At 36.4% G+C, this 27,552-nt stretch overlaps 1 protein-coding gene across 4 annotated transcripts in view; it reads right to left on the reverse strand.

Moving 5' to 3' along the window:
* The window catches only part of CADM2 (cell adhesion molecule 2), a 685,724-nt gene that overhangs the window by 126,120 nt on the left and 532,052 nt on the right, over positions 1 to 27,552 (reverse strand). For all 4 annotated transcript variants that reach the window (XM_086763694.1, XM_086763712.1, XM_086763689.1 and 1 more), the window contains 3 exons: positions 10,512 to 10,664; positions 7,800 to 7,937; positions 1,958 to 2,128 (listed from right to left, as the gene is read on the reverse strand). In XM_086763694.1, the coding sequence (XP_086619820.1) occupies positions 1,958 to 2,128; positions 7,800 to 7,937; positions 10,512 to 10,664 (462 nt within the window). The remainder of the gene's footprint in view (positions 1 to 1,957; positions 2,129 to 7,799; positions 7,938 to 10,511; positions 10,665 to 27,552) is intronic.

The following is a 27,552-nucleotide window of genomic DNA, read 5'->3' on the forward strand; positions in this document are numbered from 1 at the left end:
ATACTAGTGCTGGAGAGTATTAAATTGATTAGTGGAAAATTAATGGAGCAAGTAGGAATGATAGAGAATAATTACTTGTGCATTGTGGCTTTTGACATGTTGGCAGTCTGAGGGGTGAGTAACATAAAGCACATTAGTATTCGTAAATGTCTGGTGCAGTTTGTCCTTGTTAGAGAACTTCCCTGAACTCATAGAAGAGCGAGAACGGTCTTGCTGAGAATATGAAGCCACAGGCATAGAGGAAGATTAATCTCACTGCTATTTAGCAAGGTAGTGTCAGGTGCAAATCAGAAGGAAACAACAAATATTCAAGCAGCTTTATATATGAAAGGCCACAGAAAGGCTTCTTTGCCTTATGATCTTATGATGCTCATGCAAACCAGAACCCTGCCTTTACCTTGAATCACATTACATTGCAGCCACTGTGACTCAGTTTAAACCTTCTATAGCTGTCCCAGTTCTGTATCTACTGTTTCATTCAATTTCGTTCACCTCCTGTAGTGCCAACATCTTAAGCAAGGCACTGAAGGAAAAGCAAGCAGTTTGGAAATGAAGGCATGGGACAGCTCAGTGGCTGATGGTTGTGGGATTTAGAATTCAAGGAAACAAAGCTGTTAAGGATTCATATCTCTAGTACAAATGCCATTTGAACATGTTAGGGGAGCCAGGTGTTTAACAGCCATTTGGTGAAGAAAGGCTCTGATTTCCCTTAGTAAAATGATGGGTAGAATGCTTCAGAAAACAGTTATTTTCAGTACATATTACTTGTGGATGCTAATCCACATCCTCCTAATTTTCAGTCTTTTTTGCAGATGGCATTTTTAGCAATCCTGTCAGCTTCTGTGCATGGAGTGTTTTTGCCACTACAGCATTTTACGTGTGCTATGAGTCTTAGATGCTTATACAAATATCCCTGTTTAGAAATAAGTTATATATGCCAGCAGTCCTTGACATATTATCTCTGGAACTAGTTGCAGTTACTGGAAGTTGTCTGCTTCAGGGACAAGCCTGCCTGCTTTATAACAGGTTGATTGCCTCTATCCTAGAAATAGATTCATGAAAGGTCCCTCCCTTTCACCTGGCCTGACAGGATTTTGCAGGTGCCTGTTTTTGCTAGCTGGCAATCAAAAGCACAGGTGTTCTGCAGAAATCCAAACAGCTGTACCCTGAAGGCTGGTGGGTATAAAGCAAGCAAATATGAAAATTTCATCTGATGGTGAAAAGGTGTTCTCCTGAGCATCTCAGAGTTTATAAGTGAAAAAAAAAACTGCCTCAAAGGACAACATGACTTCAGAGCAGGGCACACAGGTACTTAGGCAGGTTCATTCAACTTTGAAACAATGCACTGTAGAAAACACCAACCTTCCAGAAATCGTATTTGAAAAAATAAGCCAATATATAAAGATACAAAACAACTGACGTTTGTGTTATCTAAAGTAATACCCGATATAAATAAGGCATGAAAATAAATTGTAAAGGGCTTTTCCTCCTGAACCTGTGTTGTTACCAGCATTACATAGAGTTTCATTAGTAGTCAAAGTTATTGAGGCAGCCTGCTCCAAACTGTATTTCTTCATACCCTTGTTTCATATTTCTAGATACTTTCAAGGGAAATTGTGAACTATCTTGATTTTTAAGAAGTATTTCACATTGCTACAATGATAAACAAAAAAGACAAATGCATTTCCTTGCTGCCATGTCTCAAAGCAAACTAGGAACTCGGTTCCATAGTGTTTTCACTGGTAAAGCTCTCATGAAACTTTTTAGAATTACTCCTGAAAATAAACAAGGAAAAAAAAAAGCCCAACCAACTAAATAAATACAAACCAGAGAAGCAGGCTAAATGAAAGATGTCACCTATCCACACAATACCAGAGATTTTTATAAGTTCCCACAACAGAGATTCTGAAACAAAACAAAACTATAAAAGCAGGCATATACAATGTGTATTACTTACAGTGTATTTCTAGAACCTGCATTGCTATCTGAGGTGTAGAGTTTAGGGACTCATGATCTACTCTGCAACTTACAACTGCACCATCATCATTGCGATCTGCTAGGAAATCCAGCGTGCTGCTGACTGTGAATGTTTTACGATTTGCATCTTCTTCTTTTAAATATTTAACATCTGAAAGAAAAAAATAAACAGATCATTTTCTCTCCAATATTTTTAGGAAAAGTAGTCCATCATTAGATAGCTAAATTCATCTATCACACTTGTTGAAAAAATATGTCTTTCATATTTGCATTGATCTCTTAAAAACAAAAGTAATTAGACTGTAGTTATTCCCCAGTTTGTTCCAATTGTCAGAGCAGGAAATATATATTGAAAAAGAAAATTTTAAAATTGTTTACATTAAACTGCAATCACATGAAAATTCCTTTCATCCTTATCTCTTATATGTTTAGGTCCAGATTTGATATAAACTTTCTCTGTAGTTCATTAGAAAACATGTGGTCTCCTCCCATCCTAATTTCCTTTAAGTATTCACAATGTCACTAAATATTAAATTTTCTAAGTACATGCTTATAATCTTCCATAGTAATGCAATAAATTACTGAAACCATGTGAATTAAGAGTTGCATGCATGTAGTCACATTAATCCTGAGCTTACTTGATTCATTGCTTATTCTGTTGCTTGGCTAGAATTGTGCTAATTTATGAATTAAACTAAATCGAAGTATAGCTATCAATGGCGACGAACAACTGTAAATAAAGCATGTCATAGTATTTATTGGAATCTACAGACACTCCCAAGAAGGCTGGAAATAAAATTACTTTCAAGAGACCTTCCATTCATTGCTTTATATCATGCTAAATTGGCCTACTACTTTTGTGCAGATTCAGTTGAAAATCTCTTTGACAGTTTTGAGCCCAGATACTAGGGTGCGAGGAGCCTACAGCTATGCTTAAGAAGTATTCAACTCAGCTCAAGATTAAGGTTCTAATTCAGAAAGTTTTGTTGTAGGACATAGATCACAACTGAAGATCCAAAACACTGAACATTTATTTTAAAAAGTTTCAATGCATTAACTGCAACATGAGATCTTCTTACACATACTTTATAATTGTTTTACGTGGCTCCCAATTAATTATAATACTTAACAATTTTAATTTATTTCATCAAAGTAGTCAGCATGTTATATTGATTTGTTACAACAAGAGCTTTAAAAGACATATATAAATACAGAAACATATATATTAAATTATATTGAGATTGCATATATCCTCTGTGTCCTAAAAAAAGAAAAAAAACATGTGAAAGGCTTCAGTTTTGCAAATTATACTAAATCCCATTAAAGAAGAAGATAAAATACAATTTCCATGAAATATCAGTTTTAGAATGCAAATATTTAATGGGTTAAGCTACGTCTTTTTAGATTAAAAATACCTCTGAAAACAGAAAGGTGGTCTTTTTCATTGTCTCCAGATACATGATGACACCACGTAGTTATACAATTTCAATTTTTTTCCTAAGAAATAATTATTTCTTGCATACAAGCATTTTTCTACCTGTTGGTTGCTAAGCTTTAAGAGATTTCAATTTTTGCCACGGTAACTATTAATATTTAGGGATCAGCAGGTGAGAGAAATATTGACCAAGGCTAAAGCAAAGTTACTACAATCAAACAACAAATGTCTTTACTAATATTTAAAGCAAATAGATTTTTGTTCCCAGAGTTAGGTTTCCAGATTTAATAACAAGCACCTATATAGACAGCCTTCTGCTTATAAGCAACGTACACATCCCTTTGCTTACCGACTTCAGGCAGAGGACAAACAGCTCCTGAACATATCACCAACTTTAATTTCAGTAAGAGGTAGTGGATGATTAATCCTTTACAAAAACAAAAGCAGTGCATTTCCTAAACAGATGTTTAGAGGCCTTTCTCTAGACATCTATTGTTTGGAAGAGTTCAACTCTTAAGAGTTAATTACCTCTTTAGAAAGGATGGTGATACTATTCTATAAACTGTTGACATCCTCATCAAAAGAAATACTTATCTTGTCCACTTTATCAGCTGTATCTTCTTAGATGTTTCTTCACAGAAAAATGAAGGTGTGATATAGGCTAACTCAATGTAACCCCACCTAGATGTAAGAGCAGTGGAGATCAGGTACTGGGTATGTTACCATATGCTAGCATTCAGAATATCTACCCAGGGTTTTTACAGAATTTTAAAATATGTCTACTGTAGGCCATTCCTTCATTTATTTTCTTGCTACTCCTCTCTTTCCTAAACATCCTCTTGAAAAAAAATTTTTTTAAAAAAAAAGATCCACTACAGAGGCATTTTCTCTGGAAATCACTATAATGAAACAGCTTGGAGGATGACAAGATAGAAAGTAGCCTAATAAAGGAGGAGCAGGGGGTCTTGAGGATAGGTTGAACATTAGTCAACAGTGTGCCTTTACAGGGTGGAAAGCTAAAAACTACTGTCTTGCATTAATAATACCATAGCCAGCAATTCAGGCGAAGTGATTCTTCTCCTCTATTCAGCCCTTGAGTAGCTGCATGTAGAGTACCAGGGCTTTCCAGTACAAGAAAGATGTTGACAAACCTGAGCACGTTCAGACAAAAGCCATAGAGATAGTCAGTGGGGGAAGCGTACAATATACAAGAACAGCTTAAGATAGTTGAGTTTGTCCAACCTGATGAAGACAAGACTAAAACCAGATCAAATTGCTGCCTTCAAGTACCTAAGGCATGGTCATAGAGAAGAAAAAGCCAGAGTTCTCTCAGAGGTGTACAGCAAAAGTTGAGGAGCAATGAACACAAATTACAACAAGGCAAATTCTGATTATGTTTCATTAAATATCTACCTGTAATGAAAAGTCTCCACAATAAAGGCTTTCAAATACTGAAACATCTAGCCCAGACAGACTATGGAATCTCTGTCCTTGGAGATTTTTCAAAATTGAATTGGAGAACACTTTAGCCACCTGATCTAACCTTTGAACAGAGATTGGGCCATATGAAATGTACACGTCAACTATGAGCCCACTTCTATGACTATCAGATACGTGCCCATACAGATATGCTTGTATTAACAAATACTAGATTACATCTCCTAAGTATAGATGTTTGATAGTGAAAATAATAAATAGAATTTATAGAATATCATTCATTGTTCATTGTCAACTATTTATAAAAGCAGATACTTGTATCATCCATGTAGAAACACTTATCTTTCAAAAAGACAGTTTTGATCTTTTTATAAGGTAAATATAATTTTTGTTTACATTTAAAATCAAGTTCTGCCTTGAAATGGCCTCGTTATCTAGAAAATTTTCATTTTTGTTTTAGAGTTTTATCAAGACAAAATGTTCAGTACCTCTCTGAAATTTTGTGTATACTAAAAATACATAAACTAATTCAAAATGTCTTAATCTGTTGCAACAAAGCAAAATTATATTATCTGATTTATCTTTGCAGCCCAATTTTGCTAGGGGGAAAAAAAAAGAAATCTAGTAAAAAACATTCCTGAAATATAAAAGTTTTTTTTTTTTTACATTTTAATGTTGAAATAGTATGTAATAAATTTTTGTCAAATAAATAGATAATTTTAAAATGAAAATTATGTATTTTGCTTCTCTGATATTTTTGCTTTTAATAATCTTCCAGAAATATCACCAAAATGCTAAACTGCAGATTGCTGTGTTAATTTGCTGCATGTATGAGAGACAGAATACTAAAGTAAAAGGTATGGTAGTCAGTGCTTCACATTCAGTCTCTCTCATTACTAACACTTACTCTATCAAACAGTATTCCTTTATCAGATGATGATTCCTTTCTTTGAGTAATAGCAATGGAGCTACAATTTTAGAATGGCTTTTTCCCCTTTGGTGCAACTCTGAACTCAATGCATCATTTATATTCTTTTGCATCATCTGTAATACAATTGGATTTACTGGTGCTAGACAGACGAACTCCTAACCTTTAATGTCAGCTGCATTAGCATATAATTTCATATCTATTTTCTCAGATTTATCATTTCACCTTTTACAGTGCACAAAGCTAATGTAACTTCTGCTGATGCCACTGCAAACTGGTTAGGTTATTTTATTTCTAACCTTCGTGAAATGGCAATGTGCTCTTCAGAAGACCTAGAAAACTAAATTGAAATGAATGTGCTCAGTACTTCCCTCTCATTTATCTTTTTTTTTTTTTTTTTCCTTTACTGTTCTTTTTCTCACATCTTCATTGTTCCTTCCCCACCCACTTTTTAAAAAAACATCCCTTTAGGAGCTGTAGAGAAGAGCAAATTAGTTAGAGTTAAATCACAAAATTGTTTGCTTGTGTTCAATTCCATGTCAGCTGAAAGAAAGGCAAAGTTATTACACCAAATTTTAAAATATAATTTTTAAAATAACTTATTTTCAGATGTGCTTTCTCACTTCTACGACAACTGTGTCAGTGGTTCTCTTAAAATATTGACATTGCTTAGACTGATTTTCAATCTTTACATACCTTGAATATATATTTTAAACCTATCATCTTTTCTGGATGACAGAATCTACGCTATGCCGTGTGTTTTAGCTGTGCTGTTAAATTCTTCTTTTTAATGACGTTTGATGAGGTGCTGCTTTTCTTTCAGCAATTTCCTCAAATTTGCCAGTGGCTGGAGAGAATGGCTCTCTGTTTCCTCATTTTCTATCCTTGTTACAAGTGTTCAAACACATTTCAAATTATTCCAGCCTAAAACTCCTGTCTCCTTCAACACTATTCTGATTTTCATCAGAAATCTAAAAACGCTTCTAGAATGGACTGGGTTCCTTGGACAATCAACTGCAATCTCCTTTATTTACCAATTTTATATCACAGCTCTGGTTATGCACATTGAACTGTGGTAGAGAATAGTAAAGGAAGATTAATAGATTCTGTAATTGCTGCTGCAACTTTGCTTGAGGCAGTTTATTGAGCTATCAAAATCCACAACTTCAGACAAATATGAGACAAAGCAGATAAAAGTTGCCATTTAAAAAAAAAAAAAGCTAAACAGAAAAGGTGGATTTTGAATAATTTATTGATCAGGTCTTGTAGCAGAATGGAAGTAACATGAATAAAGTCTAATACTTTACTCTTATTATTGTTCTATTCTATAATGGACACCTCAGTTGGCTATGGTAGATGTGACTAAACCTTCTGTTACAGGAAGCTCTCTCCACTCATTCACCAAAAGGGATTTTAAACTGTCCCAACATTTATGAGAATATAGACTAGAAAATTAAGTTTTAAGTAAAGAATATAAAAATGAGAGAGAAGACAGAAGAGAAATAAATAGCTTTTATATGCAACTTTTTCCTATCTCACCAGAGCAGGCTTCATAGCTCCCCTACGGGAAGCTCAATCTTCTATCTCCTCCAGACAGTTCTGCCTCACCTGGTCACTTCACTTAGAGGAGTGTAACATAAAACTGACAATTGATCAAATCAGACCTATGTCATATTAGAAAGGCAAAAAGAAATTAAAAGGTAAAGTATCTGGGGTGAGTGGTATGGCTGAGATAACAATAATCCATAAAGTGTCTCTCTATGAAACATCACAGTTGAGTTCATTATGCTGAGCAGAGATCAGAACAATTCAAAACACAGTTTTCACCATTTGAAGAAAAAAATAAAAAGATTGTTATATGACCATTCCAGTAATTTACAGTCAATTCCTTATCTACATACTCACTGATTCATTTAACAATTAAATACGAGAAAATTTACAAACATGAATTAAAAACTATAATTCTAAATCATGTATAGTTTTGACAACAGGACCAAATTGCATCAAAGTTAGTTTAAATACCTTTAACTTCTTTGTCGTTCTTGAACCATCTAATATCAGCTGCTGGTTTACTACCAGACGTCTTGCAAGTTAGCTGCATCCTCTCTCCCTCCATCACTGGTGAGGTAAATCCAGTAATTTGTGGCTTCTCAGGAACACCTAAGAAGCAAACAAGCAAAAAGACTGATAGTGTCAGCTGCTGTCATAAATACATGACCAACTTAAAGTTCACTTCTTCATATACTCTAAATTCAGAAAACAGAGTAATTAGTTCTTTGCCTTCTGTCAAAATCGAATGTCAGTGAATCCTGTTTCCTATCACAAATAAACTGTCAGTCTGAACGGTAGTTGATTCTAAAGAATTAAAAAAAACAGAGATTATCTAGCTTTCTAAGGGAAATAGATTGTATTTTAAACCCTATCTTATCTACATAAATTCTGCATGCAGGTCTAGTCTGACTTGCTATTATAAGGTTTAAACTGATCTGCACAGCAAGCAGGATGACAAAGAATATTAGAAGTACAGCTGTGAAAATAAAATGTAACTGGCAACAAAAAGCTGAACTGATCAAAGTTCAGAACAGATGTTTAAGCATGAATTATGAAGATTTTAATATAAAATCCTGGAAAAAGGGAGGATGAAAACAGATACAGGAGCTACTTTTACTTCAGAGAACACATAACGAAAAGAAAAAACCCAGCTATAATCATAATTACATTGACTATGGAGAACTCTTCAGCTGAATCCAAGTTCTGTGGAAGAGGTCATATGATCCCTGCTCCTTGCAAGGGGGTTGGACTAGATGACCTTTTAAGGTGCCTTACAACCCTAACGATTCTACAATTCTGTGATTCTATGATAATGAAATACACATAATATTAAAATTTGGAAATAGTTGTTTCTCAATGAACCATGGAAGACTTAAAAAAAAAATTAAGAAGAGAATTGGGAAAAACTTGATTACTACATGTATAAAGCCATTTTACTCCAGAAAACACAACAATAACTTATTTTAAAGTGGTACTGATGACTGTAATTTTAAAATCTCTGAAAATGTCATTGTTATAACTTGCATTTGCAGCGCTTTGATGCATTCATATTGGTGGCTAGATAAAGGGATCAGTCACAGTAATTGATCCTCACCCTGTATTTCACAATTTGGTTTGTTTACATCTCTTTTCCAAAATGACAGATTATGTACATAAAAACCAAGCAGCAGTACCTATCGCATAGTACATTTCTGAAATAAATCTACTCCTCTCTTTCAGGACAGTAAATGGTGTCTACTATAATACCTTGACACTTAAATCTTCTAATCCATATCAGAGCAGTCAATAAAGAGATTATTACTACATGAAAGGATAGTTTATCTGACTAAAAGATGTAATACATTTCAATGGAAAATATCCCCTTCTCAGACAGAAAGTCTTCCAAGAGTTTAAAGTGTTACTTTGAAATAGAAAATTACAAATACAAAATGTAGAAAGACAGGCATCTTAAACCTTGCAGCTTGCTTTCTTGGAAGTTAAGTAGCTGATGTTGGGAAAATTTCACTAAACCCTCCCCCAAAATGAAGGTAAAACTAAAAGGACTGTGAAAGATCAAGCTACTTTGATTACTAAATTTGGCTATATGGTTTTTTTTTGTTGTTGTTGTCTTTGTAACACCTTTCCATGTCTTTCTGTCATTTAAAAGGTTGAACTGCTCTACTCATCTATTGTTTAGATCACAAGATGTCTCTCTACAGAAAAGACTAACAGTAGGCAGTTGTTATTCCAGAATATTCTGCCTTGAGTAGGTATTTTTTGTCCCTAATGGCAAACTTGCAAAGATTTTTGTAAAATGGCCTCACAGGGGCTGAAAGGGAGAAGTATTTCACATCCTATGAACAAACCAATTCCCTGGCTGGATTAATGTGAATATTACTGGCACAGAGAACATCTTAGATTAGTTCTATTAAATTCAACTGTCTGCCTGTCAACATATAAAAAGAAAACAAAAAGAAAGAAAGAGTCAAGTTCAGAGACAGAACAAGGAGAAAAGAATAAAAATCAGTCTCTAAAATCATATAACCTCTTAGGTACGCAGGTGTGTTTCAATGAACTATAGCAATTTCAGCTGATTGGGCTACTGACATTCATAGAATCATATAAAGCTTCAAGCAGAAACTTTATTTCCTGGGCATCTCTTGAAATCTATTGCTTTTCTGTGTCTATCTATAACCTTTGGGGAAAACAGCAGAGCATTTAGAGGACAAAGTATAAAAGAACCAGCAAACCCAGTGAAAATATGCACCTTATAGACAAGAAAAAGAAGTAGAATGAGCCAAGAAAATGCACAGCTAGGAAAAATGATAAAGCTCTAAAGCCCATTTTGATTTCATGCTTTCTGATTTTCTCCCCTTTGCCCTATACAATAACATTGTTAGGAGTTGAACACATGCACCTTCTTCGCACTTCTGGTGCTTGGGATGTAGAGGTTATGTCCATTTTATAGAGCACTTGTACCGTGGTATCTGTGTGCTCCCTAATTCATTATCCTGCCACAGCGCCAATAGTAAGAGGAACGCTGTTTCTCAGCCCAGCAATATGAAACAATAAACTTCAGGGAAACAAGATCAGACATTTACATGTATCTTCTGCCAAGCTTTAGAAAAGTTCATTCTTATCACAATTTGCCAAAGCCTGAGAAGTTTAACACTTGCTTCTTTATGCTCAGCTATTTATACTTACCGAGAACGGTAAGAAAAGCCTTGGAAGTTTTGACAGGCATAGTAAATAAAGAGCAGGTGTATTGCCCTTCATCTGACAGAGACACATCACTGACACTGATACTCAGTTCATGCCATGAAGCTCGGACCAGCTCAATTCTGTTGTCCCTCAGAGCTGAAAAACAAAAATTCCGGTTAGAAGGTAGGAAACAGCACATTAACAAACCGTGGTATCTCATACAAGAGGCTATGAAGCAGCCTAGTGAAATCACACCCTAGAATACGGGGATATGGACACAGTTGTCTTTAGGCATAGCAGTTTGTTTTCTCTACAGAATAAAGCACAAGAGTTTACCAAGTTTCCGAATAGTGTACTGAGTGGCTTGTAATGTATATAAACCTAGAAACAAAGGAACTTCAGTTACCTTCTATCTTCCTCTGAAAGAAACCTAACATTAACTCTCATTTCTGCCCCCCAACAGTTTTGTTCAATGCCTAAAATAACTCTTCCTATTTTTTTTTCATGTATTTAAAATGTGGGTGAATATTGAGAATCCTGTTTTATCCACCAACAAACTATATTTTAAATTAAGAACCGTAGCATTGTGTAGCTTGCCTATAGATTTTTCTCACATTCATTATTGGAATATCAGATTTCTTGAACGCTGTAAGAGTATTTCTTATTATGAATATATTAAAAGTTCCACTTCTACATGCATATGTAATACACTTAAAGATTTTAGGTAATTAAGTATAGTGGCTTTACTTTCTTGATGATGACTAAAAATCCGATCTTCTATCAGAAAATCCTTCCTAACAAAATTTTATTTGCATGAAACCACTGAGGGAAGAGGAGCAGGGAGATGTACTTAAATTCAAAATGTCACTTTAGCTAATGCTATAAAAATTTAAATATTTCAAAGCCCATATTTAGATTAACTCACATTTTCTATTTTAAAACAGTCAAAACATTCCCAAATATTCCATTCTCTGGAGTAAAGCTATTTTGGGAATCTACATATACTAATCAAGTCTTTCCACAGCATAGAAATATTAGTATCCGAAGTAAACACCATATTTCTCCTAAGCGAACAATACAAAAGCCTGTGTAACTCAGTAAGTTTTGCTGTATACCTCTAGATTCTATACTCTTGATTTACATCTTTGACATGGAAGTATTTGAATCCTCAGTGAGTCTATTTTTGTAGTAAGCCTCTGACAGTCAAAAGTAACACGGTACTATTACAATTACTGGGAGAGCTATGTTTTGATTTGTGAGAAGAACCAAGATGTTCAAGTCCCTAACACCATTCTTACTCACCTCTTTCTAAAGTCCCCAAAGGCTCTTATATTTGTTTCTCTTAACATTTATATCTTCCAGTCATAAAAATGAGCTTTACTATGGTTCTTCTGCCTCTAAATCCAGATGTTTCTGCCCCATTGCAAGGCTCTCCAAGTGCTATCAATACAGGAATATTTACACCAAAATAAGCTGCTACAATGAAGATTCAGCAAAAATGTCCCTTGAATTTGTTGTCTTCTAAGGTTTCCACTCAAGTTTCTTTACAGTGGTCTCAAGTTGAATTTATTGGTTATTTCAGAGTAGGCCAGCTAAACTTGACTTAGTCTCTGCAGAGTCTGATGACTGAAAAGTGACAGATTAAGCAGAGCTAACATGCAAGCATGCCATGAGCTGCTCCAAGGCACATCAAAGTGACTGAGACTGTGTGTAATGGACACACTCCAAATGTAACTGAGATATCTTCTGGCCAGCCACAGTGAGAAATAAATAATTATGTAGTATATAATATAAAATGCATATAATGACAAAAATAGGTGTGACATTAAAGCAAATAAGAAAGCAAAACAAAAGCCACAAAATGAAAAGCTATGTATATACCAATATGCTGACAACAGCCAAGAAAAACAAGCTCAAGAAAACAAAAAGTACATAGAAGCAAGCTTCTGCCAACCCAGAATAGCAGACAAAGCTGATGACTGTGGCTTTACTAGACAAAAGTCCTCACAACAGTGAAGCTGTTGCTATCTTTGAGGAAGTAGATGGAGACTCAGAATTCATTTCTCAGCTTTTCAATTCTAGTCAGATGCAAACTGAGTAGATATAAAAATGATAGTTTATTTCACATTACTGACCTTTCAAAAAAAAACTATTCTCAAAATGACCCAGTACTTCCAAATATTTTGATTACCACCACATCCATATATGTAATGTGGAGAACAGCATGGGAAATAAAAAAAAAAAAATTGCCACAAAAACCCCTCAGCACCCTATAATTTAAAAGTAGTTATTTCTGCCTCCCCTTAAGCAGAAATTATCTTTAAAAAAATGCAGTATATCATCTCACATCGTATTTTATTTTGTTATAATTTTCAATTGCTATTGCGTCGTTAGAAAGACTTATGTAGCTGTTGAAATATTTTCCTATAGATGGGCAATGTGGAGAATTTAATGCACTGAAAAGAACTGCAATGAATTCCACTAGAGCACAAATGGTCTACAGATGATGCACACCATTTCGATCCTACTGGTAGAGAAAAAACCAACTGAAATACAAACCACCTGTATCAACTAAATTCCTACTGCTCCCCTCTCTCATTTCCTCCCCTCCACACCTTTTTTAACCTTTGTACAACACAGAAACCTCAGCTCAGTCAATTTTCTGGAAAATTGGTAAAAACAACTGCTGATCAAGAGCTGAGATCAGATGTTCCATTTTTCAACCTGGAGTGAATTTTTATTGAAAGAAGAGGAAGAAAGAATTTTGTAATGGAAATACCAACACAGAGCCTTTGCAAAAATAATGCTGCAAAGAGCACCGACACAATACTCCTTTGCAGGAAACCTGTTTGTCAGAAGCATTTTTATAAATGCAAAGTCTAAATGAAATTAATTAATTGTGCCATCAGTTTCAAATCTAAACATCTGTAAGCTTTCCTGACTACACAGATTTGAGAGCAAACCAGTGAGAAAACTTTACCGCTAGTGCTTAGACAAGGTTAACACTTACATGGAATCTTTTTAGAATCTTATTTTCAAACTTTGCTCCTACATCTATGTCTATATCCTTATCTATATCTGTTTAGAAAGGCACCAGTTCCTCCTATGAAATTGATAGCTGTGATGGATGCCAGAACTAGTTTGTTTCCATTTTCTGCGTTAGGTATATTCTGCTAAAAGGGTAAAGCTGGATCAGAGAAAAAGCTGCTGCTTAACTGCCTGGCTCCTGCACCCTGGTCAGGGGGAACCCTCTGGTCAGCAAATAAGAAGCCTGCGGCTTTGGAGAGGCCAGGGGTACTTGTAGCCAGCTAGCAATCTCCAAGCATGGAGACTGAGTGGAGCAGGGGTCTTGGGTGTAGCAGAGAGTAAACTCTTGCCAAGCCTGGCTGATGGAGGAGAGAAGCCTGTGGAGCCTGAACAGAAGCCAGCTACTGAAAGGTATCAGCTGGCAAGCAAAAGCATGAACAAGAAGACATACTCCTCAAGGAGCTGAGGGAAAGGAAGATTTATTTACAACACTGTATTCAATCTCTTTCAGGACATCTGAGTTCTATCTGCTTAAAGAGCAACCTTATCTAGTTTCTTGTTCTCTGTTTAAAGGACATGACCTTCAAAAGCTCTCTGTAAGCTTTTTGATTGCTCTTTCTTTCGTTGAAGTGAGTATTGTCCCAAAGAGGGCAAAATTTTACCACAAGGTTCAATACAACTTGAGGCTTTACCATAGCAATTTAAATAAACTACTATAAAGTAAAATACAACATGTTCTATCGTATTTAATTAACAGCTGAAAACAAATAGGAGAACATGTATGAGGATATTCTGCATGAATTTGGAGTTTAGTACACACTAATAAACAGATTTTTCATATATACTGAAATGTCCAATGTCCATGCATTGTTCAATACAAATGGCAGTAAATAATTCTAACTCCCCACAAAAGCTAGCAGGCAACACCAAGCTTCTCTTTAAAGTGTCTTATAGTAAAATAAAGCTGCTATATTGTACTCAGGTGACAGTATTTATTCCTCCATTTTTTAAGAAGGTTATACTAATAGCTCCATCTGTATTCCACCGGTAGTTTCGGAATACGACTTATTAGTCGTATTGTGGTAGTGACGAGACAGCCCAAGTGAGCACAGAAAAGGCAGCTTTGTCTTTAAAGACTCTACAAGCTCTGTCCTCATTTGACTCGCACAGTTTCCTAGCCTCACTCCCACCTCTGCCTTCTCTTTTAGAACCTTCTCTGGAAGCTTTTCCTTTTTTCCATTCCACTTTGTTAGAAGCCAAACAGACCTTTTGCCCTCTTCCTGGGGATTTTCATCTACATTCCTGAATCATTACCTTATCAATGGTTTGCACACCTTCATTTTTGCATGATACAGAGATGCTAGAAAAAGGTTAAATAAGCAAAATATGTATTTGACTTCTGGGAAATACAGCTATGCCAAAACAGTAACAAAAAAATACCACCACTGATGGATGTCTCCTTGAATTCTTCTGTTGCAAGCACTTATAAAAAAAACAAAAGGTAACAAGATATATAATTGCATAGTAAATTCCAATATGTCCTAAGTACATTATTTCAGTTTTCTACAATTCCCAGGCACATATGATGTAGTTAATTAGCAAGCTATGAAATAATTATGCATAAAATACTTGTTCCTAAGCAAATACACCTCATTTATTTTACCTGACATTCTCTTTTTTTGTGGAAAAGATTTCCTTTCAGAATGTTTTCTGACATAGAAACAAGCAACCTTGATAATTTGCATAGTTTAGATTATTATGAATAAAATATACAGTAATGTATTTCAGCTGCATTAATTAGCAATTGTTGACACTGAGGACCATTGCAATAAACTGGTCTCCTTGTTCACAATCACAAAACACCGTACTTTTTTTTTTTTTTTCCCACAAAATAAGAAAATAATCATATGTAGTCATGTAGTGAAATCTTGCAACAGGAATTATACTAAAGAGAGAAAATAAACTTAGAAATTCACACATTCATGTAAAAAAACCAGCCGCATTTCATATTGGGCAGAAAAGGCAGTTGGACCTGTTAGATGCAGCAGCCAGACAGCAGCATCTCTAACCTTATTTTTGTAAAATGACTACACCTTACTAGTATTTGGTGTTGTATATTTGAAGAATGGGGGAAAAAAAAAAAACAAACAAGAAAACAAACAACAAAAACCTGAATTCTCCAGAGTAATTTGCAGATATTTTGACAATATTAACTTGACATACGCTGCTGTCCTGAGATTCACTCAACAAACTTTTCTTCCTTATGTTAGAGTTGTTCCCTCTGTCATGGGAATAATGTAACCATTAGTTGGAACCAGAAAGATTTCTGATACTCTACAGGTCGTGCTAAACTCCTAGAAATGTAATGCTTATGAAACTGAAACAATCCCTCTGATTTTCAGGTTCCAACTTTCTGAATAGAGTGCCATCATCAAATCTGAAATAGATTTCAAGGGATTTATATTTTGTTTCTGAATATACTTAGATATACTTTAGAAGGCCTTTTGCTTTGTTCCTAATAAATTCAATATACCAAGATGCCTATAGGGATGATCTACAGCACTTGCCAATAGTTGTGCATCAAAATCTGCCAGGCCACAAACCTTCACCATCACAAGGGAAAGAAAAAAGGCAGGACAGAAGTGAATGGAAAAAAAAAAAGCCCACCTATTATTGTTATTCTGTGCCTAGTTTTCTCAGCCTTCATACTCATTTTCAAAACATTTCAATTTCCTTTAAAAATTAATGTACTTGTTTGTCTGTTGCTGTTTTAGCAACCGATATGCAGTTATTCTAGTGATTCCTTACCTACCTAGTGGGTACTTGCATGGTATCTGAACTCCTAATATTTTAAAACTTCTCAATTACTTGTACACAGAAAGAAAATCCTTTTTCTTCCTCTTTCATTTCCAGTCATGCAATTTGATTACTTTTGTACAAGGAAGGATACAAAGCTAGGGTGGCAGTATGGATATTTAATAATCACAGGTTTTCTGTTTCTATTTCTGCATGTGCTGAGGCCATTTTTACCTCTCACTGGAAATGAACTCCAAAGCATTGCACTTGTGAAATTATCACTTTTGCTCTTATTGCTAGCTGGTCATTACTCCAATAGAGTCCAGAGGTCACAAAGATAGATGATCTTTTAATTAGTCTAGAGTCATGACAGATTTCAGCACTGGGACAGAAAGACTGAAATTTAGTCTACTTTCACAGGTAATGCTAATGTAGAGAGAAAAGTACTTGGTAATACCTTAGAAGTTTCTATATAACCTATTGGACCACCTGACGTATGCATCGTTGGAGTCCTTTAAAGGTGACATAATTTTTAAGTAAAACTAGCAGAAATAAAAACTGAAGGTCACAATATTGCGGGCAGATCTCTGGCTAATTGGCTGTGGAACAGTATTCCGGACAATTTGCAAATACATGATGGTTTTCTTCCCCATTAGGAAAGTGATTGGTAACACAGATGAGTTCAGAAAGACATTCCGAAGAGCGTCTTTCAGTTTTGTGTCACTCAGATGCTGTGGATACTTCAGCTTCACTGAATTTTCCAACCCATTCATGTACTTACTGAATAAATATAGAGCATCACTGAGTTTCATAGAAGATGCTAAGTATGGTTTTTGGAATTGAAGAACAACATAACAATCCTTGTAGACTAGTTTTACTTTCATTCCAGTGCATTTCTATTTATCTTTGAACCCTTCTAAAGTACTTGGTAATCAAAAGGAAGAAAAAATGAGGTCAATAGGAATATACTTCTAATCATGAGGTCATCTTCTACTTTCTATATTTCTGCTGAAATATTTGATTAGCTTATTTAGAGAACTATGGTCAACAGCAAGCTGCTTTCTTCTTTTTTAAATTTTTCAGATTTTTTGCATGTTCAGTAATGCATATGTCACGGAGTACAGCAAACTCCCTTCATTAGAAAAGGTGCTGGCAGTCTCACTAACAGCGGCATCTTCTCTGTGCTTGCTTACTGCCCCAAAAAGGCCGAAGAACTGGGGACCCAGAATCTGCCTATACAATGTTATTATTTATCAGAGTGGGCTGTATTTAAAGAACAACCATAGATGCTCATAAGGAAAATCCAAACAGCACGGTAATTTCTTCAGTGAAATGACAATAATTTCCTGCAATCTGGATAAAATGAAAACAGTTTAAGGTGACTTACAATGACTTACAATCTTGAACACATCTGCTAAGTGAGGTTTCTCCTGCTGTTGCCAACTGACAAAAGAAGGCTGGGATGATTATGCGCCCTTCAGGAATGGATTAAATATGGTAAAACCTCCCTGCATGCCAGATTTTCTGCACTGAGCTACATTTTCTCTCACAATAACTTCCTCTTCAGTTTCTCTTCAGTTTCTCTCTTTCTAAGCATTCAAAAAACATGGCAAGATGCAAAAAGAGACGAAGAACTTGCCTTCTAGGGTCTTTATAATGCCTATATCTGGTATTAAAGAGACACTGCACTTATGTTCTGCTTGTCTCTTGATAACCATAAAGATGACATTTATTGTCTTGGAAGGGCTGCCTTGATTTCATATAAGAAATTTAAGTCTCAAATCATTCCAAAACATACAAGTTTTAAACTATGAAGATGCTTTGTTGTTTTATCATGTTGGAATAATAGCTAACTGTACCTCTAAAAATGCAACCAAAAATCTACATTAGTCAGGTTGAAATGTCTGCTCATCTGGTTCCTTCTGCAATGGAGAATTACAAGATTTTCTATTACACTAATGCAACTGGACATGTGCCACAGCACAGTAGCCTAGAAAATCTTTAAAAGTCATACTTCTCAAATATGCAGCTGCAAAAATTAAAATTGCAAAAAGATCTGGCAAGGTTAGAGATGGACAGAATTAAAATAAATGAGATTCAATAGATAAAAGTAATTGGTAGAAATTATAATCTTATATATCAAGTTGGAGACTGATATTTTGAAAGTAGTAATGCAGAAAAGAAGCCCTGAGGATTACAGAGGAAATTATTTAACTATACGTTCAAATGCAGCACCACTCTAAAAAGATGAATCCTATTCTGAGTTGTACTGATCCTGGCAATTATGGTAAAAGGAAAAAATAATGCTACAATGTTCCAAAACTGTATATATCATACTGTGTCGTATATTGTAAATTACAGATAGAAACAGGCTCTCAGTTGGGAAGGTAATTTCTGAAGGTCTATCGATGGAATACTACTGCATAAGTAATACTATGAAAATGAAAATAATCCAATGGAAAGCTGTAATAACAGCCCATGCCTACCTAAGAAAGTACTAATAGAAGTCAGAAAAATATTTTTTTCTATAATTTTGAGAGCAATACTGAAAACACAAAACAGTATGTTTCAGGTTGCACGAGAGCTCACTTTATGTGAAAAATACTAGAAAACAACATTATTGAAGTAGAAGGGATAAAGAAATACTAATCCTCTTGCAAACTAAAAAAAAGGCACACAGATTTAATAGAATCATAGAATCACAGAATGGTTAGGGTTGGAAGGGACCTTTAAAGGTAATCTAGTCCAAGCCCCCTGCAAGGAGCAGGGACATCTCCAACCAGATCAGGTTGCTCAGAGCCCAATCCAGCCTGGCCTTGACCATCTCCAGGGATGGGGCATCCACCACCTCTCTGGGCAACCTGTTCCAGTGTTCCACCACACTCATTGTAAACAATTTCTTCCTTATGTCCAGTCTAAGAGGTAGAGATAATTGAAATTAAGTTAAGCCCGGGAAGAGGGAGGGGTGAGGGGAAGTTGTTTTGTTCTCTTCCACATTAACCTGCTTTGGTTTTAACAATAAATAAGTCTGTTTTGCCCGTAATGGTAACTTTAAGGATCTCTCCCTGTCCTGATCTCAAACCTTGAGTGCTTTTTGTTATATTATCTCTCCCTTTTCTCTCAGAGGGTGTTAGGAGTGAGAGAGAGACTGCGTAATTTGGTCCTGAGTGGGGCTAAACTATGATGGCAGTATGTTTCTCATATGTGTCTGCAGCTGACCATGTCTCAAGGAAGCTGCAGTACTGAATTAAACCTCTATTTGTCTAACCTTGTAGATGGTGACATTACAGTTATGCTCGTTCACTAGCTAAACTTAATGATCCCATCATACTGAAAATGTTTTTAGTAGCACGAATGAGTAATACTCATGGCAGAGTCAGGTTTATGGTATTTCTTCATATTTCTTGGGAAATCAGAGTCTTCTAATTTCTAAAGCGTGCAATCCTGTTCAAACATATTATCTCCACAGGATTTGGAGAGACTTTCTCACTTATTAATGATCTAAGAAAGATCTCTCTCTGAGTCAGAACAGCTATAAGATGCTTCTGTTCTTTCTGCACCTCTTGATCATTCATGTAGATACATAAATTAACACTATTCTTCCTGTAGCAGATGGCTACACTGGCTAGACATGCAGTAGGAATATGCATTCGTCTTAAGTACATTAAGAGGTCAGACTCCCTAAACTCCTGCTGCAGTCAGTAGAGCAAGACAGCTTCCTCCAGAGGCCAGTTAAGAACAGGTCACTGCCTTGAAAATATTACATAATCTGAACAAAAAAAACCCCAAAGAAATAATAAACAATTGATGAATTTGCAATCAATCTAGCAATTGATTCCAGTACCAATGTGGAATCAAATACTAATGTGAATGTCAAGATTGAAGATATTATTGGTGCTAGTGATAACTCGCAAATCTCACTATTATCTCACTCACTATTATGGAACAAAGTATCAGGAGAGATCTGAGATGAGGCTAGTGCAATTCCAGAGAGGATTCTCAGAAAGCTCTTTGGTGGTTTTAACATCTTTTATGATAGAGCCCTTTAAATTTTTATGATGTCTCTCATATAGCCTAACACAGACAATCTGCCTCTGAACCACAAGTACACCTAGTTTTCCACATGCAGTGTGCTGTGAAGGAAACTATTAGTGACAAATGGTGATGGAAATAGATAATTCAGGGACTAGAGCATCTCTCATACAAGAAGCTGAGAGAGTTGGGATTGTTTAGCATGAAGAAGCAACAAATAATAAACTTACTCCAAATTCAAAGGAAAAATAATGGCAGCAGAATTTTCTAGACCTCCAATTTTTGGAGGAATTTGCTCTAATTGGACATAGATGGAGAAGAAAGTTGGACTAGGTGACCTACAGAGATTCTTTCCGATGTGAAACATTCTGTGATCTTGTGATTCTAGATGTTTTTGCGGTACAGATTCTGCATATCACAAAATTCAGCAATATGACTGTTGTGGTTTTGTTTAGTGAGGGGGGGCCTAAGGTGGTAGCTTCTGCAGGAAACTGCTAGAAGTCGCTCCCCTTTGTTCAGTGGGCTCGGCCGGACCTAGGGCAGACCCGCTGCTGGCCAAGGCCGAGCCGATTGGTAGCAGAATGTTCCCTGATAACACCTCTGCAATAACGTATTTAAGAAGGGGAAAACAGAAAAAAAAAGAAGAGAAGATGTGAAGAAGCTGAGTGGGGGCAGAGGCGCAGAGCAGGAGGCATGGGCCTCGTGGGCCTTGCAGGCCTCACCCTCTGGCCTCTTGCCAGGCAGCTGACTGGGCCCAACTTGGTCAGGCCCAGCTGCAAGAAGAGGAGAGGAGATGGGATGGATGATGTGAAGAGATTCTGAGAGGCGTCTGCCAGCCTGTTTTGAAGAATTTTTCTTGTGAGAGGAACGGCTGCAGACGCCAAGGTCAGTGAAGAAGGAGGGAGAGGAGTAACGCAGCTCCTGGCCAAGATTCCCCTGCAGCCTGTGGTGATGACCATGGTGGAGCAGGTTGTCCCCCTGCAGCCCATGGAGGACCCCACACTGGGGCAGGCAGATGGCCAAAGGAGGCTGTGGCCCATGGAGGGCCCACTGGGGCAGCCGTTCTGGAGAGACTGCACCCCGTGGAAGAGATGACCCATGCCAGAGCAGTTTCACGAAGGACTGTGGCCCGTGGAAGGGACCCCATGATGGAGCAGGGGAGGAATGTGAGGAGTTCTTTCCCCCGACCATGAAGCAGCGGTGTAAAACAATGTGTGATGAACTGACCGCAACCCCCATTCCCTCTTCCCCCCGGTGCTGCTCGCGGGACAGGAGGTGGTAGAGATAATGTTAAGCTTGGGAAGAGGGAGGGGTAAGGGGAAGTTATCTTGTTATCTGTCTCATTATCCTGCTGTTCTTAGTAATAAATGAATAGTTTTCCCCAAGTCGAGTCTGTTTTGCCCATGACGGTAACTTTAAGGATTTTCTCCCTGTCCTGATCTCAAACCTCGAGCTGTTTTTCTTATATCATCTCCCCCTATTCTCTCGGAGGGTGGGGGGAGTGAGAAAGAGACTGCGTAGTCTGGTCCCGATCGGGGCTGAACTACAACAATAACCAATCCTGAAACACCCACAAAAAAAACCCCTTTAGTGGTTATTCACAAAGATTAATGTTCTTTTGCTTTTCCTAAGGGATTTTCTCCCTCATGAAGGCTTCAGATTGGAGTCCCTCAGAAGATGCTCTCTGTCTCTCCATTATAGTCAATGAGAAAAAAAAAAGAGAGAGAAAGAGAAAAACTGGCTTTTCTAGGCTATATCTAGTTTGTGCAAATACATCTCTTGTGTAGCTATGTTCCAAGAATGTGGTGACCTCACAAGTGCAGTAATACAATATTTGAGGTCCAGTGTGGTGGCCAGACATATTCACCAGGTACTACAGAATATGACTAGAAAAATAAAACAAATATTTGACATACAATGGCATGTAAGTACTGATAAATGCACTGAATAAAAACTCTGCTATGAATAAATGCATTATTTAACAAACAGTAGATGTAGACAGTAATAGATGTGTGGAATCATGCTGTCATGGGTAGCATTTATCCCCAATATCTGACATTTTCGGGGCCATTCACATACACCAGATAAATTTGAATATACCAGAATAAACTTGTCCATGCTGAGCATATATGTCTAGTAAAAAAACCATCTGAATGCATCCTGGATTCTTCATTTAAATGGTTATTGCAGGCATTTTCTTCTTTAAGAGTTGGGGGAAAATATTCTTCTGGTTGTTTCTTTCTACAGTTCAAATTGTAGTAGTAGGTAAAGGATTGAAGACATTAATTTGAAAAGCAAATATATAAAGTAACTACCATTTACAGCTACATAGGTAGAGAAAGCTACTTACTCTCCACACTTGCAACAGATGATTAATAATATTGATTCTCGTACTGCACTTTTCTTAACTGGTATAGTCTGAAGACTCAGCAAGAAACCGCCGTAACTAACTTTTCTTCAGTTTATTACTTTTGAAGGACAGATTTGTATATCGTGATTGTCATAAGAAAGGAAGCATTGAATATTTAAAAATTGCAGGGAGTTGTTCCAATGTTGACTGCTTTTTGTGGCTATTTTAAATAAATTTTAAATCTCTTAACTATTGGAGATACAGTCTAAGAAGAATTCCTGAATTTACTCTGTACTACTGAATTGTATATAATGGATCAAGAGTAACTTCCAATTCTGTTTCACAAGCTGGCTGAGACATGGCAGAAGCAGAGGAGATATTTGGCCTCAGGGCAGTGAATGTTACTGTACTCCTTCTTGGGCTTGTCAATAAAGTGTCCATCAAAGGACATTAATTACATATTTCGATGATAATATGTTCACAGTATCAGATGTGATAGAGTGCTGCAGTAACAATCTGCAACGCTGGATACGTTAATGTTTTTGGTTATAATATCCTATTTTTAATTATACTATGTCCTTCATTCCTCCTCTCTCCTCTCTTCACTTCAGAGCTGATTCACTCAACTCCTTTTTACCTAGCACTGAACTACTTTCTCTTCTTCTCCAGGAACAAAATTTAAGACCTCTATTTTAAAAGGTATTTAGAAAAATAAACCGGGTGTCTATACAACTCAATCTCCTTTATTATCTTACTCTGCTCCTGGTAGACTCAACAGTTCTGGAAAAATTGCAGATATCAAATCCACTTCCTCTGGTACACAATGATATTTTAACACTACCACTTTCAATAAAAGCAGTGTTTTTTCTTTTGTTTTCCATTCTGCTTGTAAACTCTATTTGATGTTTTTCTCAGATCCTCCTGTTGCCCTTCTGTAATCAGAGTGTCTCCAAATTCTTCAACCAAAACTTACTAAATTAATTTTTATATTTAATTTCTTTCCCTATAACAACCATTCATATACTAAATATATGTTTATCTTCCAACAGACAATATCTGTCTGCCTCACTGATCCCATCCTTTCCTCCTTCTTCATTCCTCTTACTTTTCTTCTTTATTTAGATAATTTCTCTATGAGAATAAGGCCACTAAAGAAATTATAAAATAAGAAAGGCTTAAATCAATTGCATATGAAATATACATCAGAAATACTGATTAGTAAATCTTTAAAAGGGAAGAGTGATAGACATGATCATACTGGATTACTTTATTCCCAAGAGGTCTATTCAGAGGGCAGGAATAAAACCCCACCAAACCGTTCAGCACTTATTACCTTTCTATTAAAAAAAATCTGAATTAAAAAAAAAAATCCAATAATTTTATAGAAAAATCCTCAGAGCTGATACTTTCTCTAGTGTTTCCTAAATTTGAAACTTTCTTTACAGATTTAATTTTCTCCAGTTGAATCCTGGAAATTATCACCAAATAGTGATAGATTAAAAGAAAATAAAACAATTTCCCACCACCATCACCAAAAAAAAAAAAAAAAGAAAAAGAAAAAAAACCCACATCAAAGAGTTCTAGTACAGAAAACCACAATCCTCTCTGTTTAGGATTACTGGCAGATTTCACTTTGCAGCCAGGTGAGGAGGGTAATGAGAGCTATATGGACTAATACTAATTCAAAGGCACTGAAATTTTCTGTTGGAGACCATAGGGGAAGCTCCTACTGTAAAATCTAGATTATGAGCTTAACACCAATAATTAGCAGAGTCTGAAACCAGGTTGATCTCCAGGGGACAAAGACAAAATGAAATCCTCATATGCAAATCTGTCTTCCTAATTCTACCAATAGACATAAACCACTAAGCAGATGAAAGCCAAAAAGGGGCAAAAAGCCTTTGTCTCCTTCAATAGCACTTTAGAGGATAAAGTTCCTTAGAGACTGCTTACATTCAGAGAAAGGGGAAGGGGGTGAAAAGACTGTGGAACTACTTGAGGATCTGGCTCCAGCTTGTCTATCTAACTAGATCCACGGCAGACAGACAGCTACAGATGAGCCTAGATGAAACATTACTTACTGCGACAGACAAAGTAGGATGAGAATGATGATTACACCGCTCTGCAATGTGAATTGCTGTAGCCAAAGTGATGTCCTGAATTATTCTATGAATGTAGTCGCTGATCATCTATTTTAAAATTAAAGATATATTGTTCCACGTGAAAATGGAATCAAAGACTCAACTCTGATCTCCCCCATTACAGAACAAATCAGATAATGTAAATCAAGTGTCATCTTCTAAGGTGATCTCTGCTGGAATAAATTTGGCAGCTGAGACAGACATGTCAAAAAGCCACTACAACAGTACCCAGGAAGCTCAATAGCACTCTGCACCGTTATTTGGTTTCTGATATTTCTGTCAATTTATTAAGGAACAGTACCTAGCTGTAGTTGTGGGTGAACTTACCACATAAAACTATAGCAAACATCAGAAACAAGAATCCCTGTGCCTAGGGAGAACCTTTGGGCACGGCTGAAATGCTTCAATTATGCAACGGCAGGTACCTAGCTGAGTTGCTGAGCTCAAATCCCTCAGAGCATACAAATACCTAACAACAACTGCCTGAATTCTCCTGGGTCACTTAACTGCATGGGAGGTGGAGGGCAGACTCTGTGTCTGCATCAGGGCAATTCACAAACAAGGTGGTCCTCCACTTATTTTACCCATGAGCTCACCCACTAGACATCCTCAGACTTCCTTGCTAAATCTCCTCTTGCACGAGAGGTGTAGGCAAACTGTGATTCTCCAAAACCTACCTATTCACTGTCATGCCCAAGCCTCTGGTTAGAAAGCCCAGCTGAAAATGGGCAGATCCCAGAATTTCCAACTCTCTTGACCATCTGCATGCGATCAGCACTGGACTTGTGAACATCTACCATTGAAAGTCTCCTTTGAAACTCTCCTACTTTGTATGAATACACACTATATGCATATAAATATAAATGTCACTTTTTAGAGAGAAGCGGAGAATCTCAAGAAGGAATAAAGACCTCCCTTTAGGCTGAAGTTGCTCGTCCAGGCTCTATTCTCCCTCATTAGGATTTACCAATGTTTATCTTACATAGCTTCTGCTACAGCTTGCTGTCTTTGGAGAACCCCACTCTTAATTAGTCTTGCTCTTTCCAGACATTTCTAAGAGAGCTTGAACATGTAATTTGAAGCAAATATGTCCTATAGGTACATGTGCCTTTTTGGGGAACCAGTTTATTGCTTCTCTAGTGAGCAAAAACTGTAGTTTTCATTAACCGATAATGTGTTATGGAGTCACAAAAGCTACGTGTTGACTCTTCAACCTCCCACCACACCAACTTGACTGTTTTCAAAAGCCAAACACCAGGTAAGATTTTATTTTATTTCAGCATATAATGAATGATATGATTAAAGTTAGGTACTAGACACTAGTTATCAATGCACAGTGCCAAAAGTCTATACAGATTCCACAACAGAGGTATACATAATGAACTTACCTAAACGAAGTTTTTTTTAAACATCTCAAAGTTCTCATTACTTGTAATATTAACACAATCGATATTTGAATGTATGAGGTATGAAAAGTTCTGTATAGACCACAACTGACTGAGTGAGGAAGATAATTATTTTTCTAATTTCTATTTTGCTGCACAGGGGAAAAGGGTGACATTTCCACGGTTGAAGTTAAAGATATCTCTCATTTGAAAAATGGATTCTGGTAACATCAACAATATACAATCTATACAGGGTACGTGTATCAACTTAGAGGAAAAAAATGAGGAAAACAATCGTTAAGACAAAGAGCAGACTAAACTAAACCTGACAGGCTTGAGTGATGACATAATACCCTCTTACTCTGTGATGATGACACAAAAATGCCAAAGGACACAAAGCTGTCAATCTTGTTGTTTATCTTCTATCTAAGACTAATAAAAGGAGGTTAGTGATTGACAGAACAGACATGGGCACAGTCCTAGGCGTAGCGTTTGCACTCTGTTTGAAAAAATGTATTGATGGTTTTAGGGGTGGCTTATTTGTTATTGCCTTTTTCTGCATTATCTTTGTGATCTTTCACAAACTTTTGATATAACTTTTTTAAACCTACTACTGCTTTTTAAAACTCATTAGGAGTAGCTATAATTGCTTATATTGCAGTGCCCTAGGAATTTGTTAATAGTATCTTCTTCTGGACAAATGTGCAACTTAGTTGGAAATAAAACTAAGTAAGTTTTGCATAACCCCGTAGGTACTATCATGGTCAAAAATGGAATATTATTGAACTTTTCTATTTTTAGCTGTCTCGGGAAATAAAGCCCAAATGCATCCTGCTACATCAGCTCTTAAGTACTAAAAATTAAAAATTACACAGGTCACTATAGAGCACAACACTGAAGCAACACCATTTAGTTTTAGCACATAAATCTTGTAAGGCAGGTAAAACTAGAAAGAGAGAGAACAAGGAGCAGTTCACATAGTGAAGTGTTGCTGAAAACAAGTGACTTATTTGGTTATTGCCCCAATTACTCTGCAGGAAACAGTTGGAACCAATGTCTTTCAGCATTCTGCAGAATAATTCAATGGGAAAATCTGTGTTATTAAAAACACAGGAGACAGCTAGCATTTTCAAAGTATTCCCCTAAATAAATGTGTGTGTGTGTGTGTGAGGATGCAATGCCAGTAAAACTCAAATTATTATGCTTTATTACTCAAGAACCTCATACAACTGAAGAAGGTACCCTATAGAGCCACGCTGTCTTGCAATTCATTCCTTTCACTGGAGGGATTGCACAGACCTATGTTAGCAAGG

The sequence above is a fragment of the Chlamydotis macqueenii genome, chromosome 1 (genome assembly GCF_036417535.1).
Source record: "Chlamydotis macqueenii isolate bChlMac1 chromosome 1, bChlMac1.mat, whole genome shotgun sequence".
Lineage (NCBI taxonomy): Eukaryota > Metazoa > Chordata > Aves > Otidiformes > Otididae > Chlamydotis > Chlamydotis macqueenii.